The sequence below is a fragment of the Rhinatrema bivittatum genome, chromosome 6 (assembly GCF_901001135.1).
Source record: "Rhinatrema bivittatum chromosome 6, aRhiBiv1.1, whole genome shotgun sequence".
NCBI classification, from domain to species: domain Eukaryota; kingdom Metazoa; phylum Chordata; class Amphibia; order Gymnophiona; family Rhinatrematidae; genus Rhinatrema; species Rhinatrema bivittatum.
The window spans coordinates 6,334,133-6,355,917 of NC_042620.1; the positions used below are offsets into that span (position 1 = coordinate 6,334,133).

The 21,785-nt window shown below is 47.4% G+C and overlaps 1 protein-coding gene across 1 annotated transcript in view; it reads right to left on the reverse strand.

Moving 5' to 3' along the window:
• The window catches only part of SPEG (striated muscle enriched protein kinase), a 497,600-nt gene that overhangs the window by 82,226 nt on the left and 393,589 nt on the right, over positions 1–21,785 (reverse strand). Inside the window, exons 32-34 of the mRNA XM_029605011.1 lie at positions 18,751–21,412; positions 9,512–9,664; positions 2,342–2,458 (exon numbers count right to left, since the gene is read on the reverse strand). Of these exons, the coding sequence (XP_029460871.1) occupies positions 2,342–2,458; positions 9,512–9,664; positions 18,751–21,412 (2,932 nt within the window). The remainder of the gene's footprint in view (positions 1–2,341; positions 2,459–9,511; positions 9,665–18,750; positions 21,413–21,785) is intronic.

Sequence of the window (21,785 nt, forward strand, 5' to 3'; positions counted from 1 at the left end):
CATAGGATGAGCCCCACCCTCCACATTATCCCTATAATACACAGCACCCCATAGGATGAGCCCCACCCTCCACATTATCCCTATAATACACAGCACCCCATAGGATGAGCCCCCACCCTCCACATTATCCCTATAATACACAGCACCCCATAGGATGAGCCCCCACCCTCCACATTATCCCTATAATACACAGCACCCCATAGGATGAGTCCCCACCCTCCACATTATCCCTATAATACACAGCACCCCATAGGATGAGCCCCCACCCTCCACATTATCCCTATAATACACAGCACCCCATAGGATGAGCCCCCCACCGTCCACATTATCCCTATAATACACAGCACCCCATAGGATGAGCCCCACCCTCCACATTATCCCTATAATACACAGCACCCCATAGGATGACCCCCACCCTCCACATTATCCCTATAATACACAGCACCCCATAGGATGAGCCCCCACCCTCCACATTATCCCTATAATACACAGCACCCCATAGGATGAGCCCCCACCCTCCACATTATCCCTATAATACACAGCACCCCATAGGATGAGCCCCCACCCTCCACATTATCCCTATAATACACAGCACCCAATAGGATGAGCCCCACCCTCCACATTATTCCTATAACACACAGCCCCCCATAGGATGAGCCCCACCCTCCACATTATCCCTATAATACACAGCACCCCATAGGATGAGCCCCACCCTCCACATTATCCCTATAATACACAGCACCCCATAGGATGAGCCCCCACCCTCCACATTATCCCTATAATACACAGCACCCCATAGGATGAGCCCCCACCCTCCACATTATCCCTATAATACACAGCACCCCATAGGATGAGCCCCACCCTCCACATTATCCCTATAATACACAGCACCCCATAGGATGAGCCCCACCCTCCACATTATCCCTATAATACACAGCACCCCATAGGATGAGCCCCCACCCTCCACATTATCCCTATAACACACAGCACCCCATAGGATGAGCCCCACCCTCCACATTATCCCTATAATACACAGCACCCCATAGGATGAGCCCCACCCTCCACATTATCCCTATAATACACAGCACCCCATAGGATGAGCCCCCACCCTCCACATTATCCCTATAATACACAGCATCCCATAGGATGAGCCCCACCCTCCACATTATCCCTATAATACACAGCACCCCATAGGATGAGTCCCACCCTCCACATTATCCCTATAATACACAGCACCCCATAGGATGAGTCCCACCCTCCACATTATCCCTATAACACACAGCACCCCATAGGATGAGTCCCCACCCTCCACATTATCCCTATAATACACAGCACCCCATAGGATGAGCCCCACCCTCCACATTATCCCTATAATACACAGCACCCCATAGGATGAGCCCCACCCTCCACATTATCCCTATAATACACAGCACCCCATAGGATGAGTCCCACCCTCCACATTATCCCTATAATACACAGCACCCCATAGGATGAGTCCCACCCTCCACATTATCCCTATAATACACAGCACCCCATAGGATGAGCCCCACCCTCCACATTATCCCTATAATACACAGCACCCCATAGGATGAGCCCCACCCTACACATTATCCCTATAATACACAGCACCCCATAGGATGAGCCCCCACCCTCCACATTATCCCTATAATACACAGCATCCCATAGGATGAGTCCCCACCCTCCACATTATCCCTATAATACACAGCACCCCATAGGATGAGCCCCACCCTCCACATTATCCCTATAATACACAGCACCCCATAGGATGAGCCCCCACCCTCCACATTATCCCTATAATACACAGCACCCCATAGGATGAGCCCCCACCCTCCACATTATCCCTATAATACACAGCACCCCATAGGATGAGCCCCCACCCTCCACATTATCTCTATAATACACAGCACCCCATAGGATGAGCCCCACCCTCCACATTATCCCTATAATACACAGCATCCCATAGGATGAGCCCCACCCTCCACATTATCCCTATAATACACAGCACCCCATAGGATGACCCCCACCCTCCACATTATCCCTATAATACACAGCATCCCATAGGATGAGCCCCACCCTCCACATTATCCCTATAATGCACAGCACCCCATAGGATGACCCCCACCCTCCACATTATCCCTATAATACACAGTAAGCCTTGGGAGAAGCCCTAGCCCCCCGCCATGCTCTCTTCTAACACAGAACAGATCATGGGAAGAGGCTCGGCTCCCCCCAGGCTCCCCCTGTATGACACAGCCCCTCATATGGGAACAAACAGGACCTTCACACTTGTCCTGTGCTAAGCACTGGGACACAACTTTACCCTTAAGCCAGAAGATCCTGGGAGCCGGGCTTGCTGCAGGCAGGCAAGAGAGTGTCACAGAATCTCCTTCCAGCAACACCTGATCCTTTAATTTAATGTGGAATACTGGAGCAAAATCTGGAACAGGAAAAGAAATTGGTAAGTAATTCTGATCATATTAAACTGAAGCAGAAAGTTTCAAATGCATTTTGTCTGTGAGTCAGTTTATGCACAGGATTCCTTAATAAATTCAGTAGGGAGGTGCATTTGTTTAAACGAATAGGCATCCCTCAACAAACTGGGTCTAATCTGTTTCTTTCAGGGGCCCCTGAAACAAATTAAGAAGGACCCCGAATTTAAATGAATCCTATTCATTCCCAATTATTTCTAAGGCCATTAAAGTCTATGGAGAATAACAGGTTTTATACAACTTTTTACCTCAAATGTATCTGAAAAAGTTTTTATTATGAGTTTTTTCTTCCATGGCAGCTTCTTTTCAAATTCTCTCTTTGCTTTCCTTATCAATGCTTTGCATCTAACTTGCCAGTGCTTATGCTGTTCCTGTTTTCTTCATTTGGATTCCTTTTCCATTTTTTGAAAGATGTTCTTTTAGAAATTATAGCCTCTCTCACTCACCTTTCAACCATGCCAATAGTCGTTTAGCCTTCTTTCCACCTTTTCTAGTGTGTGGAATACGTCTGGTCTGGGCTTCCAAGATGGTATTTTTAAACAACTTCCAAGCCTGAGCCAAACTCTTAACCTTTGCAGTTGCTCCTTTCAGTTTTTTTCCTAACCATAGGAAAGTGCTACTGCGGAGCAATAACATTAAGCAAAGCTAAGCAATTACGTGTTCCTGCATTTGTAATGGATTTGAAACGATGCTTTATTATTAGAATGCGTCTGGAATGAAATCACAGTGAAAGTAGCAAGATCCCCTTTCTGTCTTTCTGGTAAACATGTGTTAAACATGGGAGAGGGGAAACATCAAATGGACACCCGTCTAAATGTCCTTGGATTTAAAATGGATAAGGGTAAGAAATAGAATGGAAGGGGGCATATTAGCTAATGTCAGATGATTATTAATCAGTGTAATCTGGGATGGAGGTATAAACCCCATCCATGAATGCGTCCATGGTGTGATGCAAATAGAAGAGCATGAGAGAGAGGAAAGGAAGAAGGAAGAAACAAGGAATTGATTGGTTAGATAGGTTTTAATGTTAAGGAGAAGTATATAACGATCTGTCCATGTGATTATAGACAAAGTAATTATTTTTGTCTATTCAAGATTGTCTTTTGCAATAAACCCACAAAGAAAAGCAGAAGCACTGGTGTCCTGCAATTAATTTTGGTGCAGCTTGTCTCATTATATGACAGTTGCTTCCAGAGACCAAGGGACCTGTAAATCAATTTATTTTGATATGAGGATTTTTTTTTTTTTAAGAAATAAGGGACAGTTATCCCTATTCCTGCAGAACCCGAACGACCTGCTCGCAGCACCCTCTCTGGAGCCCGAACATCAAGCCCATAGTGCATGGTAAGAGTATACAAGGAAGACCAAGGCCACATTGCAGAACTCCTGCGGCAATGCCAACATACATTCAACCCAAGAAGCCACCTGAGCCCAAAAGCCTACCGGCACCTGAAAACCCTTGCAAATTTATCAGTAGCTACTGCCTTCTTGAATCAATGAGCAATCAATGTCTTTGATGCCTTCTTCCCCTTACTATGACCACTGAAGAACATAAACAAATGATCTGAACTGCAAAAGCTGTTTGTGACCTGCAAGTATTTCATAAGCACCCTGTGGACCTCAAAACATGAAGCTGCCTGCATGAAGGCAAAAAAGAATCCAACTGCTGAAAAGCTGGCAACTCCATGGATTGGCTCAGATGGAAAGAAAGACACCAACTTGAGTAAAAATACAGCACTGTTCAAATGCAAACCCCATTATGTGTTTTATAGAACAACAATTTATTAAAGAATGATTTTTTGTAAAAATAATTTGTTGCGGAATGGGGTAAGTTTCATATATCTTGACGCATGCTTCAATTATTGTATTATAATCATCAACTTACCACCCTCCCACTCGCTTTTTTAAAAACGTTTTTGAAATTTAAAAAATGTGATTATGTGTAAATCAATCTGTCCTCTTATCCATATCCCCAAGTTCACCAAAAAAGATGTCTCCAAAGATTTTTAGAAATTTAACTCTGTTAGTCCATAATTTTTTGTAAAAGTCAAGCTAAGGTGTTCTTCACTCTTATTCCAATTGTCTATTGGTGTTTTTCACTGTTATCTAGTGATCTTCTTTTCTTTATCTATGGTTACTTTGTTTAACCCAAATACTTCTTTATTCTTTGAAACTTTGTTTCTTCATTAATTCATTGGATACAATTAGATATTCACTTAATCTAAAAGCTTGAATCTTGTATGATTCTCAAATAAACTTTTACTGTGGCTTGAAGGATTAGGTATATGCGAGGATCTAATATCACATAAACTTGACAGAATAAATATTCTCCTCAAATGCCAGTTAAATATTGCAAATAGCTAAAACTGATATCTTATATGCTCCCAAATGCCAATTGAATATTATGAGTCACAAAAACTTATCTCCCGTTTAAAAAAAAGCGAGTGGGAGGGTGGTAAGTTGATGATTATCTACTAGATAAGGGAGCCCTGACCGACGTGCCGCAAATGCGCAGTAGAGAGCAACTCTACCGTGCATGCGCGGGCGCGCACGTCGGCCAGAATGCCTGAAAAAAAAATGGCGCTGGGTCACTAGGAGCAGGAGCGGCAGCGACGACGAGCAGGAGTGGGAGGAGCAGTAGCAGCGGCAGCAGCGGCGTGCACGAGGGAGGGAGGGACAGCCCCCGTCTGCTGGTTGTGGATGAGCTGAAAGGGGAGGGGAATGAGAGAGGGGGAGTGAGTAAGGGGAGGGGAGGAGAGAGTGAGGGGAGGGGGCAGGGAGGAGAGAGTGAGGAGAGGGGGAGGGGGAGGCAGGAGAGAGTGAGCTGAGGGGAGGGGGGAAGGAGGAGAGAGGGAGGAGAGTGTGAGGGGGAGGGAGAGGGAGGAGAGAGTGAGGGGGAAGGTGAGGGGGAGGGAGAATAGAGGGGGAAGGTGAGAGGGAGGGAGGATAGAGGGGGGAGGTTGAGAGGGAGGGAGGGAGGGAGGGAGAGAGTGAGGTGAGGGGAGGGGGAGGGAGACTAGAGGGAGGGAGGGAGAGAGAATGAGGGGGAGGGAGTGGGAAGGAAATGGACCGAAAAGTTTTTTTAAATGTAGCCCATTGTTACGGGCTTAACGGCTAGTAATACAATAGAGATGTGAATCGTGTCCTCGATCGTCTTAACGATCGATTTCGGCTGGGAGGGGGAGGGAATCGTATCGTCGCCGTTTGGGTGTTTAGAGTATCGTGAAAATCGTGAAAATCGTGAACCGGCACACTAAAACCCCCTAAAACCCACCCCCGACCCTTTAAATTAAATCCCCCACCCTCCCGAACCCCCCCCCCAAATGCCTTAAATTACCTGGGGGTCCAGCGGCGGTCCATAGCTAAATCGGGGGAAGGGGGAGGGCAGGAAAACCGGCACACTAAAACACCCTAAAACCCACCCGACCCTTTAAATTAAATCCCTCACCCTCCCTCACCCCCCCCCCCCAATGCCTTAAATTACCTGGGGGTCCAGCGGCGGTCCGGAACGGTCTCCTGCAATTGAATCGTGTTGTCTTCAGCCGGTGCCATTCTGCGCCGCCATTTTGCAAAATGGTGGCGCAAAATGGCGGCGGCCATAGACCAACACGATTCGACTGCAGGAGGTCGTTCCGGACCCCCGCTGGACTTTTGGCAAGTCTTGTGGGGGTCAGGAGGCCCCCCCAAGCTGGCCAAAAGTCCCTGGGGGACCAGCGGGGGTCCGGGAGCGATTTCCTGCCGCGAATCATTTTCCGTACGGAAAATGGCGCCGGCAGGAGATCGACTGCAGGAGGTCGTTCAGCGGGGTCCGGAACCCCCGCTGAACGACCTCCTGCAGTCGATCTCCTGCCGGCGCCATTTTCCGTACGGAAAATGGCGCCGGCCATACGCATATGGCTGGCGCCATTTTCCGTACGGAAAACGATTCGCGGCAGGAAATCGCTCCCGGACCCCCGCTGGACCCCCAGGGACTTTTGGCCAGCTTGGGGGGCCTCCTGACCCCCACAAGACTTGCCAAAAGTCCAGCGGGGGTCCGGAACGACCTCCTGCAGTCGAATCGTGTTGGTCTATGGCCGCCGCCATTTTGCGCCGCCATTTTGCAAAATGGCGGCGCAGAATGGCGCCGGCTGAAGACAACATGATTCAATTGCAGGAGACCATTCCGGACCGCCGCTGGACCCCCAGGTAATTTAAGGCATTTGGGGGGGGGTTCGGGAGGGTGGGGGATTTAATTTAAAGGGTTGGGGGTGGGTTTTAGGGGGTTTTAATGTGCCGGTTTTCCTGCCCTCCCCCTTCCCCCGATTTACGATTTTTTGACGATAAATCGGGGAAATTGGTATTGTATCGTGGCCCTAACGATTTTTGATGATTTAAAATATATTGGACGATATTTTAAATCATCAAAAAATGATTCACATCCCTATAATACAATAATTGAAGCAAGGCCTTGGGGGCATGCGTCAAGATATATGAAACTTACCCCATTCCGCAACAAATTATTTTTACAAAAAATCATTCTTTAATAAATTGTTGTTCTATAAAACACATAATAGGGTGAGATTAATTTTTGGGCACAAGAGAGTAAATTTTCTGGTCTCATCGGGGCGGAGATTAATACGAGTAACAAATGCAAACCCCGTCATCCATAAATTGAAGGAACGGATCCCTGCACTCCAGTGACTGCAGTTCTGAAACGCACCTCACTGAGCAAATAGCTACTATAAAGACCATTGTCAGAGTAAGGTCTTTCAATAATGCTCTCTGTTATGGCTCAAATGGAGACTTACATAGCAGCCTCAAAACCAAATTAAGATTCCATGGTGGGACAAGCCACTGAATCGAAGGACACATATGCTGCACTCCCTTGAGAATCTCACCACTTCTGGGTGTAAAGCCAGAGAAGCCTTCCATGTTTTGCCTCTGTAGCAGATCCAGATCCCTGTATCTTAAGAGAACTCAGGGTAAGACCTTTCTGCAAACCTCTCTGAAGAAAAGAAAGAATTTGCGACAGCAAAGCCTGAGTTGGGGCCATTCTTGACCCCTGGCACCAGGACCCCAAAACCTTTCAAACATACAAGTACATCAGAGAAGTCGAAAGCTTCCTAGCCTGCAGCTAGGTTGTGATGACCTCTTCCAAATAACCCTTAACTCTTAACATACTCCTTTCAAAAGTCACCCACGAGATAGAAACAATCTGCTTGCTCCAAGCAAATTGGCCCTGACGTAGTAGACTTGAACTAGCCCTAGCCTCAAGGGATCCTCTACCCTTAGGTTTACAAAATCCACAAACCATGGTCTCCTGGACCAATCTGAAGCCACCAAGATCAATGTGCCGCAATGTTTATTTTTATACGTCTGACTACCCTGCCTAGAGGGACCAAGGAGGAAATATGTAAAGTAGGATCCCTTGCAGCCATGGCTGGAAGAGCATACCGAGACCCATCGATCCCGTTTCCCATCCTCAGCTGAAGAACTGCGGAGCCTTTGCACAGGAAAGGCTGACAGGACCTTGAGATGCTTCCCTACCCATCTGAACGATATCCTGACCTACTAGGAATCGGCTGGGCTCTTGGTGCCCCATCTACTGCTATATGCTACCGCTGACAACTTGTCAGACAAGAACCTTATCGGCCTGTCCAGAACCAAAGGAAAGAAGAACATCAGCACTGTCTTGATCGCTCTTGTTTCCAGATGATTGATGGACTATGAAGCTTCAGACTGATCGCAGGTCCTGCGCTGTGTGCCCCTGGCAAATGACTCCCCAGCTCTTGAGACTGGCTTTCACTGTCCCCATGAACCAATCTGGAATTTCTAACTTCACTCCTTTGAACAGAACTGTCCTGCAGGAATCACCAGGAAAGATTTGCTCTGGCTTCTCCCGATAGGGTAACATAACCTCGAAATCCTGTGACTGAGAACTCCATCTTGACAGAAGGACCCTCAGCATTTACCTCATGGGTGCAAATGCTCAAGGAATGAAGTCTACTGTAGACATCATGAAGCCCAGAACTGCACTCAGACTTTGGAATCCTCAGGCTCAGTCAGTGACTGATGTGACCTTACAACTTCTGGATCCCATCCGCCATGAGGAACATCATGACTACACCTGCCTCAAACCATGCTCCCAGGAATTCCAAGTTCTACAAAGGAAGTAGCTTGCTCTTGGCAAAATTTATGACCTAACTCAAGGCCTGCAACAACTGCACCATCCTCAGCACCTACTGCTGGCCATCATCTAGAACTGAAAATACATGCGAGGATTGCAAACCTGAGAAGCTTCTAATGGAGATGAGCTGACAAGCATCAGTCAGATGCCAGGAATCTCCCCTTCTGGACTGCAGTTCTCACAGAGTGCAGAATTTCCATTCAAAAATGAGGCACCCACAAGGATGCATTTACCCTCTGATTCATAATATACACAGACACACAAACACAAGCAGCCCATCTGATTCATAATAATCATACCCAGAAGCACACACAAGCAAACCCTCTGATTCATAATATACACAGACACACAAACACAAGCAAACCCTCTGATTCATAATATACACAGACACACAAACACAAGCAGCCCATCTGATTCATAATATACACAGACACACAAACACAAGTAGCCCATCTGATTCATAATATACAGACACACAAACACAAGCAGCCCATCTGATTCATAATATACACAGACACACAAACACAAGTAGCCCATCTGATTCATAATATAGACAGACACACAAACACAGACATGCAAACCCTCTGATTTATAATATACACACACACACACAAACATAATCAAGCAGCCTGTCTGACTCGTAATACACAGATACACATACAAACATACACACATGCACAAGCAGCCCATCTGATTCATAATACACACACATATACAAACACACAAACACACACACAACCTGTGTGAGTCATAATACACACACACACACACATATATATACACACGCACACACACAGCCTGTGTGATCCACAGTACAGACAGACGCTGCCCATACCGGACTCGTTGCGCACATACTGCCTCCCCACGATGGAGCCATCCTCCCGGAGCAGGCTGGCAGGAATGTTTGGCTGGGATGCCACTTTATCCTTTCTTCCCCGAGACAGACCCCAACGGTCCCACCTGGATCGCTTGTGACTGTCATCAGCTGCTGAAAACAGAGGGAGGAAGGTAGAATCAGGGTTAGGGTCTGGGAGACAACATTATGGTTCTTCCTTTTCTGGGTGAATACTGACTGAGGTGCAGTCTCTCTTCCCAGAAAGCTTAACACATTGCTAGTCCATGAAGTAGAACACCCCAAATCCAAGCCTCTCTGTGAGGTAAAGCAGCCTCCCCTCACACACACACACACACTCCCAGGGTCCTTCCCACTGAGCCTCTCTGTGAGGTAAAGCAGCCTCCCCTCACACACACACACACTCCCAGGGTCCTTCCCACTGAGCCTCTCTGTGAGGTAAAGCAGCCTCCCCTCTCACACACACACACACACACTCCCAGGGTCCTTCTCACTGAGCCTCTCTGTGAGGTAAAGCAGCCTCCCCTCACACACACACACACACACACACACTCCCAGGGTCCTTCCCACTGAGCCTCTCTGTGAGGTAAAGCAGCCTCCCCTCACACACAAACTACCAGGGTCCTTCCCACTGAGCCTCTCTGTGAGGTAAAGCAGCCTCCCCTCACACACACACACACACACACACTCCCAGGGTCCTTCCCACTGAGCCTCTCTGTGAGGTAAAGCAGCCTCCCCTCACACACAGACTACCAGGGTCCTTCCCACTGAGCCTCTCTGTGAGGTAAAGCAGCCTCCCCTCACACACACACACACACACACACACACACTCCCAGGGTCCTTCCCACTGAAACCCATCAGTGAAATAACCAAGCCCTCCCCTCCCCCTCCCCACTCCAGGCTCCTTCGCACTGAAGCCTCAGAACATATGAAGTGCCGTGCTGGGTTGGAGCAGGGTCCATTGAGCCCAGCATCCTGTTTCCAGCAGTAAACAGTCAGGTCACTGGTACCCGTCTGATCTCCACCAGTTCATGCATTGCTTGTATCTCACTCCCAGGCACAAGCGCTGGCTTTTCCCAGGTAGACATTCAGCGCCTCTGAGCCAGATAAGTGGCAGAGGCTGAATATCTGCCCCGGGACCTGAATAACTACTTACAGGGCTCAGTGGTGGGCGGGGCGGGGGCTTATGGGGGCGCAGTTATCTAACTCTGGTCGGAACGGAGACCTGCCCTAAACGTAGCCGGATTCTTGGACTCTCCTCGTTCCTCCAGCTCTCCCCATTGTTTCACCCATCATTTCAATCTTCTCTCTCTGTCCTATCTCATTATTTTTACCCTTCACCCCCTGTATCTCCTTCATCTCCTCATCCCAGCCCTCCTTCTGCAGTCTCTCCCACCCAGGCATCTTTCCCTATCATCCCTCTCCCCTCCACCTTTCCCTAAACACTTCCAAGTCTTTTATCTCTGTCTCCCTTCTGCCTCCCGTCTCTCCATATGCCCTCTCCCTCCTCTCTGCCCTCCCGTCTCATTCCCTCCCTTCCTCCCCATGCCCGTGTTCTTCTCTCTCTCCTTGTGCTCTCCTGTCTCCCTCTCCTCCCCATTGCCTTCCTCTTTCACTATCTCCTCTCCCTCTCATGACCTTGTGCCTCTTCTGTCTCTCCCTTCCCCCGCTATCTTTCCCTCCTTCCCTCATGCTCCCCATGTCTCTATCTGTCTCTCCTAATTTCCATCCACTTTGCCTGTGTCTGTCTGGGCCCAGCACACAGTGAGGGAGGAAGGGCGACCCAGAGGGTCATTGTTGCAGAGTTCGGTGGAACCACTGGGAGCCAAGGATGGAGCTGCTCCCTGCCTCCTCTCCCCATGCCATCCAATCACAGCCTGGGAAAGGAGATTTGGGGGATGGGGCAGGGACAAAGCATAGATCTGGGCTGAGAGGTTCTGACCCTGTAACTAGGAAGCTTTCGGAGAGAGGATGAGCCACCTGCAAATACCAGACTTTCAGTGTCTGGTCAGTACTTCTGACCGGACACTGCATGCTTGAAAACCTACCTGTCCAGTCCAAAACCAGGCAGTTGGCAACCCTGGGAGTGTGTGTGTGTGGATCTGGGAGAGCAAGTGTATGTGTGTGTGTGTGTGTCATGGAGAGAGAAAGGATGAGGGCGTGTGTTTCTGGGAGAGAGAGTTCATGTGTGTGTGTGTCTGTGTGTGTGTATCCAGGAGAGAGGGAGCGAGTGTCTGTGTCATGGAGAGAGATAGAGAGTGAGTGCGTGTGTTTCTGGGAGAGAGAGAGTGCATGTGTGTGTGTGTCTGTGTGTGTCCAGGAGAGAGGGAGCGAGTGTGTGTCATGGAGAGAGATAGAGGGTGAGTGCATGTGTTTCTGGGAGAGAGAGAGAGAGTGCATGTGTGTGTGTGTGTATGTGTGTCTGGAAGAGAAATAGAGGGTGAGTGCGTGTGTTTCTGGGAGAGAGAGTGCATGTGTGTGTGTCCGGGAGCGGGAGTGAGTGTGTGTGTGTGTGTGTGTCTGGAAGAGAAGGGGTTGGTATTTTCTTTTGGGAGGGGGAAGGCTGGGTGTGATGTCCATAAATAGGCTTTTGAATCTTTAATGCACACAATTCCTTTGCAAATTTACTCCATAGGGCTGAATTTTCACTGTTTTATGTAAACAATAAATGGGCTTTTGAAAATGGAGAAATTACTATTTACCTGATAATTTCATTTTCCTTAATGTAGACAGATGGACTCAGGACAAGTGGGTTATGCACCTCTGCCAGCAGATGGAGACAGAGCAAGCTGACGTCACAGTATTCTCTGAAAAAGCAACTGTGGACAACCTAGCAAAAAACTTGATTAAAAACAGACAGCCATTACTGTACTCAACCAACAGGCAACACTGAACTCAGGCAATAAATGTATGTACCCCAATCTAGGAACTGGATGAAGACTTATCAGTAATCCCCTGGAACTCGTAGACCCACAGGAGGACCATTAACACAATCATTTGGATGCCAAGGGTAGGAAGCTGAGTCCATCTGTCTACACTATGGAAAACGAAATTATCAGGTAAGTAGTAATTTCTCCTTTCCTAGCGTGTACCCAGATGGACCCAGGACCAGTGACATCTATCCAAGCTACTCCCTAGTAAGGTGAGAGGCTGCCCGTGGCCCAGTCAAAACTGCACGTGCAAAGGCTGCGTCCTCCCAGGCCTGACCTCCAGACAGTAATGACCTGGAAATGTTGTGTAAGGAGGACCATGATGTAGCTCAGCAAATGTGACAGAACATATAGAAAGACATGGTTTAATGGAACAAAGTCAACATGGATTTACCCAAGGGAAGTCTTGCCTAACAAATCTGCTTCATTTTTTTGAAGGAGTTAATAAACATGTGGATAAAGGTGAACCGGTAGATGTAGTGTACTTGGATTTTCAGAAGGCGTTTGACAAAGTTCCTCATGAGAGGCTTCTAGGAAAAGTAAAAAGTCATGGGATAGGTGGCGATGTCCTTTCGTGGATTGCAAACTGGCTAAAAGACAGGAAACAGAGAGTAGGATTAAATGGACAATTTTCTCAGTGGAAGGGAGTGGACAGTGGAGTGCCTCAGGGATCTGTATTGGGACCCGTGCTTTTCAATATATTTATAAATGATCTGGAAAGGAATATGACGAGTGAGGTAATCAAATTTGCAGATGATACAAAATTGTTCAGAGTAGTTAAATCACAAGCAGATTGTGATAAATTGCAGGAAGACCTTGTGAGACTGGAAAATTGGGCATCCAAATGGCAGATGAAATTTAATGTGGATAAGTGCAAGGTGATGCATACAGGGAACAATAACCCATGCTATAGTTACACAATGTTAGGTTCCATATTAGGTGCTACAACCCAAGAAAGAGATCTAGGCGTCATAGTGGATAACACATTGAAATCGTTGGTTCAGTGTGCTGCGGTAGTCAAAAAAGCAAACAGAATATTGGGAATTATTAGAAAAGGAATGGTGAATAAAACGGAAAATGTCATAATGCCTCTGTATCGCTCCATGGTGAGACCGCACCTTGAATACTGTGTACAATTCTGGTCCTCGCATCTCAAAAAAGATATAATTGCGATGGAGAAGGTACAGAGAAGGGTGACCAAAATGATAAGGGGAATGGAACAGCTCCCCTATGAGGAAAGACTAAAGAGGTTAGGACTTTTCAGCTTGGAGAAGAGACGACTGAGGGGGGATATGATAGAGGTGTTTAAGATCATGAATGGTCTAGAACGAGTAGATGTGAATCGGTTATTTACTCTTTCAGATAATAGAAAGACTAGGGGGCACTCCTTGAAGTTAGCATGTGTTGCGGTCCCGGTTGCTGGCCTCGCGACCGGGTCCTTACCTTTGGGCCGCGCTGAATCCCACGACGGGGTCCAGCGTTTTTCGGGCCTTCTCAGGCCTCTCCGTGGTGGCACCTCCATGAGGGAGACGCCGCCGAGCTCCACTCCCAGACTCCGCCCCCTTAGGCACGCGCCAGCCAGCCGCTAAGATGACATTAGACGCCGGCGGGGTATTTAAACCCGGCGTCTACTAAGGAAATCGCCTTGCAACAGGGTTCACTCTTTTGAGTTACAAGTTGCCTTGCGTTCCTGTGTTCCTGCTTTGATCCCTCTGTTCCTGCTTCAGTTCCTGTGTTCCTGCTTCAGGGTCTGTGCTCCAGCTTCAGTTCCTTCCCTTGATTCTGGTTCCAGATCTTCGGACTGACTTCCTGGTCTCTGCTTTGGTACATCGTCGTTCTCCTGTTCTGCCGCCTGCCTTGACCTCGGACTGCTTCATCGGACTATCGCCTGCTCCGGGAGACCTCTCCTAAGCCCCAGCGGCCCGGGTCCTCACAGTACACTACATCTACCGGTTCACCTTTATCCACATGTTTATTAACTCCTTCAAAAAAGTGAAGCAGATTTGTGAGGCAAGACTTGCCCTGGGTAAAGCCATGCTGACTTTGTTCCATTAAACCATGTCTTTCTATATGTTCTGTGATTTTGATGTTTAGAACACTTTCCACTATTTTTCCTGGCACTGAAGTCAGGCTAATCGGTCTGTAGTTTTAAATATTGGGGTAACATTAGCCACCCTCCAGTCTTCAGGTACAATGGCAGAAGTGAACTTGCAGTGATCCACAGCCGAGGAAGAGCTGCCACCCTCAGGCCTCAGCCCGGGAGGGGATCCGGCTGCTGCTGTTTCTCTAGCCAGGGAGCGAGATCATAACTGCTGCCCGCCAGGAGGAAAATGGGCAAAGAGCCCAGCAAGAATGAGGGAGGAGGTAGGGAAGGCAGAATAAGGGCAAAAAGTGCAAAACAGTTAAATAAGCAAATGAAAAAGATGAGCAAACTAAGAAAATACAAAAATAGGGAAAAGAATAGAAAAAATTAGTGAAAAGACTAAAAAAGCAAAAAAAAAAAAAAAAAGTTGGGCAGGGTGTGATGGAGTTTCTCAGCTCTTAAAATATTCTGGCTGGGAGCGCCATGTAGTGTGCTTACTCACACAGACTTTCAATCACACACACACATGCTGCCCTTTTCTCTCACACACAGACTCTCATGCACATGCTTACAAACATGCTCTATCTCTTTCTCTCATTTACACACATGGTCTCAATCATATACTCACATGCTCCCTCATCTAAACCAGCTCTCATTCTCACACAGAAACACATGCTCTCTCTCTTTCTCTCATTTACACTCAGGCTCTCAATCACATACTCACATGCTCCCTCACCTAAACCAGCTCTCAATCACACACAGACACACATGCTCTCTCTCTTTCTCTCATTTACACTCAGGCTCTCAATCACATACTCACATGCTCCCTCACCTAAACCAGCTCTCAATTACACACATACTCTCTTTCACATATACAGGCTCTCAATCATTCACATACATGCTATCTCACTCACACACACACACACACACACACACACAGGATCTCAAACACATATGCTTGCTCATTCACTCACTCTCCCCCGAACTAGCGGCAGCAGCAACCTCCTTCATTTTCATCCCTCACAGAGAAAGGAGTCCCATCGGCCGTGAGGGTTAACATTGTTCCTCATTTCACTCTGAGCTGCACTGCTCATCCCTCAGGCTGCGCCTCTCTTTTCTTTGGACCGATGCTGCCCACACTAGCAAGGTCTCTTCTTCCCGCACACGTACTTGTTGCTCACCACTTCCTCTTCTGGCGGGCGGGAAGAAGAGAGCATGCGGTGCTGCTGACTCCAGCTGTCCTGCCGCGTTCTGCCCAGGCTTTCAGCATTTTAAGCCCGGGGGGAGGACCTATCTTGCTCAGGTAGGGGGAGCAGCTGAGTCAGTGGAGGACCGGGAGGTGTGGCGACACACCTGCGTGTTCTTGGCAACACACCGGTTGAGAACCGCTGGTCTATGTTATAAAATCGGCACGACCATGTGCACACCTCGGGAACCACTCACACATGGACGCGTGTGCGCTGGTTTTTAAATCAACCCCCTTTTTGAAAAGAGGCCTACTGCTTCCTCGGGGTGTGTGTGTGTGTGTGTGTGAAATTCATCTTCATTGCAATTGTGTTAGCAAAAATGCAAATATTGTAAAACTGGAAATCTGATGCTTTATCAACAGTAGGAGCTTGGAACGAGTTGATGGTGCAAATGGCACAGTTGGTGTTATTGAGGTATCCGAGTGTGCAGCATCCAAAACAGCTTGTAACAATACAAGGTTACTTTACTTTGTGGGAGAAAATAATTAATTTATTTTAATGCACTAGGAAATGAAGGGAATCAGCCAAGCAAGTTTGTCTGAGTGTGTGGGTGGATACTGTGTGGGGGAGGGATACAGCATTATTTGCCCTGTGAAGAGATAACAAAAGAAAAAAAAATACAAAAGTCACAGAGAATATTATCTTACTTTGGTTCTGGCAATGCAACTTCATTCATCAGATTTGTTTTTTCTTTGTTTTTTTGATACAGAATGTAATCTCAATTGAGTTTGGTTGTATGATTCTCTGAGATTTGAAGAAAACAGATTCACAAAAAAAGAAAAATAAAAGAAAAACGTCTGGGTCTTTCTGAGCATGGAGAGAGTATATTTCACGTTGGCACTGTTGGATAACAGGGATGTGCATTTGTTTTTCACGAATTAGACAATGTCAACGATATTGTCTAATTCATCATGGTTCGGTAGCACCAATATACGAAACTATGTTTGCCGAAATTTCGGCAAAATTCGTATTTCGTGTTAGTGCGCACCGCATATCTCTTAGTGAGCAGTAATACCAATTAGTGTGCACTGTTTTTCTAGCTGACGACGTCCTCTGAGTTGATACTTTTAATTTTTAAGTTGCATTTTTTAGTGCGCACTAACATTAGTTACAGCGCACTACCTCATACTTAATGCGCTGTAAGTTCTATTAGGGTTCACTAACTAACCTGTGCACTAACTAACCTGTTAGTGCACACTAACGGGCCTTAATGCACATTAACATCTAGCTAGTGCGCACTATCTCGTTCGGTGTACTGTGCACTAATGCTGAGATAGTGCGCACTAACTGGTTGTTAGTGCGCAGTAAGGCCCATTAGTGCGCACTAACGCACTTCGCCAAAAATTGCTGAAAAAAAAAACACGAACCGTTGAAAAACGAAATTTTCCACAGAGCGCCCAATCTGAAGCCCAAACTGATATCTTTAAATGAAGCACATCTCAGATAATGTCACCCATTTGTGTAGCTGCATTTCATCCTCCACCAAATGTACCCACATTATATCTGCCTCTCTAGGGCAGGATGTCAAATTGCAATCCTGGAGTACTGCAAACCAGTCACGTTTTCAGGATATTCCAAATGAAAACTGAATGCATGAAATGATTTACAAGCACTGCCTCCATTGTATGCAAACTTATCTCATGTATATTCATTAGGGATATCCAGAAAACCAGAATGATTTGTGGCCCTCCAGGATTGCAGCTGAACACCCCTATTCTAGGGCCTATGAGAATGAGACATCTGAGGAAGAAACCCATTTTCCTGATTTATAAACTGCACATCCAGGATCCCAGCTATTGCACCTCAAACTTCAAACTCCTATCAAGATCCTCACCTACCTCAGACCAAGGTCCACTGAGCCCAACATCCTGTTTCCTGTCATCCTGTCTTACTCCTTACTTCTAGCATAGAAATGGAGCATGACCCTTTTGTGTGCATCCCGCACCCAGGATTAGGGATGTGAATCGTGTGATCGATCGTCTTAATGATCGATTTTGGCTGAGGGGGGGGGGGGAAGGAATATGATCGTCATGGTTTTTTTTGTTAAAAAATCGTTTTCTCGGGGGAGGGCGGGAAAACCGGCACACCAAAACAACCCTAAAACCCACCCCGACCCTTTAAAACAAATCCCCCACCCTCCTGAACCCCCCCAAAATGTTTTAAATTACCTGGGGTCCAGTGGGGGGGGGGGGGGGTCCCGGCGTGATCTCCCACTCTCGGGCCACGGCTGCGTTAATAGAAATGGCACCGGTGGCCCTTTGCCCTTACCATGTGACAGGGCAAAGGTAGCGCCGGTGCCCGTATGACATAGTGAGGGCAAAGGTAGCGCCGGCGCCATTTTGAATATTGGCAATACGGCCCGCGTGCAGGAGGTCGCTCCCGGACCCCCGCTGGACTTTTGGCAAGTCTTGGGGTCAGGAGCCCCCCCCAAGCTGGCCAAAAGTCCCTGGGGGTCCAGCAGGGGTCAGGGAGCGATCTCCTGCACTCGTGACGTCGGGTGCCAGGAACCAAAATGGCGCCGGCGCTACCTTTGCCCTGTCATATGGTAACGGCAAAGGGCTACCGGCGCCATTTCTTTTAACGCAGCCGTGGCCCGAGAGCGGGAGATCGCGCCGGGACCCCCCCACTGGACCCCAGGTAATTTAAAACATTTTGGGGGGGTTTGGGAGGGTGGGGGATTTGTTTTAAAGGGTTGGGGTGGGTTTTAGGGTTGTTTTGGTGTGCCAGTTTTCCTGCCCTCCCCCGATTTACGATTTTTTGACGATAAATCGGGGGAATTGCTGTTGTATCGCGGCTCTAACGATTTTTGACGATTTAAAATATATCTGACGATTGTTTTAAATCGTCAAAAAACGATTCACATCCCTACCCAGGATGCTGTGCAACAACTAGCATAGTCAAGATAAAATGTGCTCAGGAAGTGTACAACCCTGAACCCCTGACAGCCTGCTTCCTGCTTACCTTTCAGCACCACCTCAGACTGGATACTAAGCTCGGACTGAACCGACTCTGTGGATGGGGCGGAGCCTGACTGAGAGGCCAGCTGATTTTGCGGAATCCCCATTCTCCTTAGGTTCTCTCCTTCAGAGTTGGACCTCCGGAGCAGTGACAGGAGGGGTGTTCGTTTCTCAGGCTTCTCCTCTTTCAGCTCTCCTTTTTCTGCCTCCTTCCTCTCTTCTGAGTGGCTGCGAAGTCTCATAGATAACCGGTCCATGGTATCTCCAAGTTTTTTCCTCATGGCTATCACTGGTGATCCACTTGGTTTCTTTGACTCTTTGATTAGGCACTCGGAGCTTACTTTAACTGTTCCAGGCTCAGACTTCAAGCTTTGAGAGTCTTTTTTCTCTTTGGAGCTCCCAAAGCTCAGGTTCCAGGACAGTCGCCGACCTTGGTTCACTGTTTCTTGGCCCCGTTCCTGTTCTTGAAGTTTTCCTTTACTCTCAGTGGTTGAAGTACGCTTAAAGCGCTGTGACAGTCTCCTCATGAAGCCGGTATCTTTTTCAACCTCATGAAGATCTTGTACAGACCTAGACCTTTCTTCAATCCCTCTAGGACCTAATGGTGGCAAGAACTCCAGAGGCACACCCACAGGGCTTGGGCGATACATACCCTCCTCATGAACTGGTGGTCCAGCAGCAAGATGTCTGTCTTCAGACTTGGACTGTGTTATGAGTTTCAAGCCCCTGGTCAGTGACGATTCCCTGCCTCTCTTAAATTTGGCTTCAAAGACCTCTTCAGAGTCTATATTATCAATAGTCAAGACCCGTTCTGTACTAGAAGATCTAGATGGTATTTCTTTGGCACTTGGTCCCTGTGACAAGGCAGCAACCTTTGAAAAAATGGCTGCATGGGGCTCTGTTTGGCTGTAAGGCTGTTTGGGGATTCTCTCTTGGCTAGCAACTATGGGTTGTACTTCTGGGCTATGTAGGGGATCTCTTTGAGATGCTTCACTTTGCTTAAGGTCTGCTGGAAGTGCTGGAACCAAGACAGACTGCATGATCTCTGCATAGGGGGAAAGCTTTGACCGAGAAACAGGAGATGGTCCCATTTGGAAAGACAAGGAAGCTGTAGAAGATGGAGGTTCTTTTATAAATGGCAGATTTTCCACAGGTTTCTTCTCTTGATGGTGCTTCTCAGGAGCTTTATCACATTCTGTTGTTGATGCCACTTCCTTCAAAATACTGTCCTTACTGAGCTGAGTAACACCAGAGGAATCTTTCAAGGGTCTCTTAGATAAAATTTCAGAATTGACTTCTTTTGAAGGCCTTGCCTCTTTCTGGAGACTGACCTTTTCTGTTTGAAATGATGCTTTGGTTACTGCTTTACTTGCATTTTCTTTTGAATCCTCCCTTTCTGAAATTTGCTTTTCCAACTCTGGTGTAGGTGGTTTACTGGAGATTTCTCGGGGTGTTGATGGTCTGGATTCTAGCTTCATTTGATCTGTTAGAGCTGATAGTGAAGGTGATTCCTTTAGTTTTTGGGCCTCTAATTGTGCAACAGGGATTTCCAGTGGAGCTCCTTGACGGCGATGCAGGATGAGTGGTTCAGTCTCTCCATGGGAGAAGGAGCTGGCCTTGCGTAGGACTCGCTCTTCAGAAACTTCATGACGAGGAGCAGCCTCACTGGATGCTGCTCGGGTCAGTTTAGTGGCAAGGACTGGTGAAGGCACTGGTGCTGAAGCTTGCTTCTCTGATCTTGGTGGCCGAGGAATCTGTCTTTCTAGAGGGGTAGTTCGTTTCTTATCGGAGCCCACTACCAGAGTCTCCATGAGAGGCCCTCGAAGGCCACTGACTTTACTGTCTACAGAACCTCCTCGCAATAGCCTCTGCCTCATCATCTCCAACCTTTGTGCATATTCTTCTTCTACAGACCCCAACTTTCTGCGATATGAGCTCTTTTCCTCAATTCGACCGGGACTGGGACTTCTCCTTGGTAACTCCATTGATGCAGCCTTTTTCAGACCCTTGCGAAATTCCCCAGTTTCATCCATTTGATCTCTATCCTCTTCTTCATTTGGAGACAGGTTGAGAAGAAGGGCACTGTCTGCAGAACTCCCCCGCCTCAGTTCCCCCTTACGGGAAGATCTGGCTGCCTTGCGCGCAGTTTCTGGGGATTCTAAACTTGAACCTTTCTTTAACGATTTTCTAGGATACTCTGGCCTCTTCTGAGGCTCTTCATTTTCCTCATCTGAAGACTCAGGACTTTCAGCTTCAGTAGATCTCTTTCTGGTAAGAGATCCCTTTTGCCTCTTTCCTAATGAATCTATGTCTTCTAGTCTTTTGGTTTCAATGGGCTCTTCGTTCGCTGCTATAGTTTCTTCCTGGCACTCCATGGAGGTCTCTTCCTTTGGCCCAGCATCTTCTTGAGAGCCATTCATCTGTCCCATGGTCTCATCATCTGTGGGGATCTCATTGAGAGACATCCTGGAGCTGGAGAATTCTACTTGTAAGGGCATGGGAATGAAGGGCAACTCATCTAAGTCATCTGAATCAGAGGAGGATGAGAGAACTGAAGACTCTTTGAGATGTTTTGGGACAGCGATGGACAGGTGATTAGATGTATCTTCCAGGAGCTCTGGAATGGACCTCATGACCATGTTGGATTTGTAACTGATCAGGGAACGCTGGACCATAGAAAAGTAAAAAAACAAACCAAAAAACAGTTGTTAATATTTCTTAAAATTATATCAGTTTAGGAGGATGAAACATATATGTTTTTGTTGATCTCTGTGCATCCAATAAAAAGGGAGTAGGAACAAGCATAACTTCCCTTATTAATACAGTAATCATTTTCTGTCCATATGGGTATGCCTGGAACCACAAGCACACAGTACAGACACAAACCCAAAATTAAAAGACAGGGAGAGGGAGGAAGTGTTCAAATATAGGTTTTTCCTTTTGAATATGGAATTTATAGTAAATAAATACTTACAGGCCGATTCAGTAAAGTCCGCGGGAGAGCGGACGAACGCCCGCTATCCCGGCGCACGCACCGGC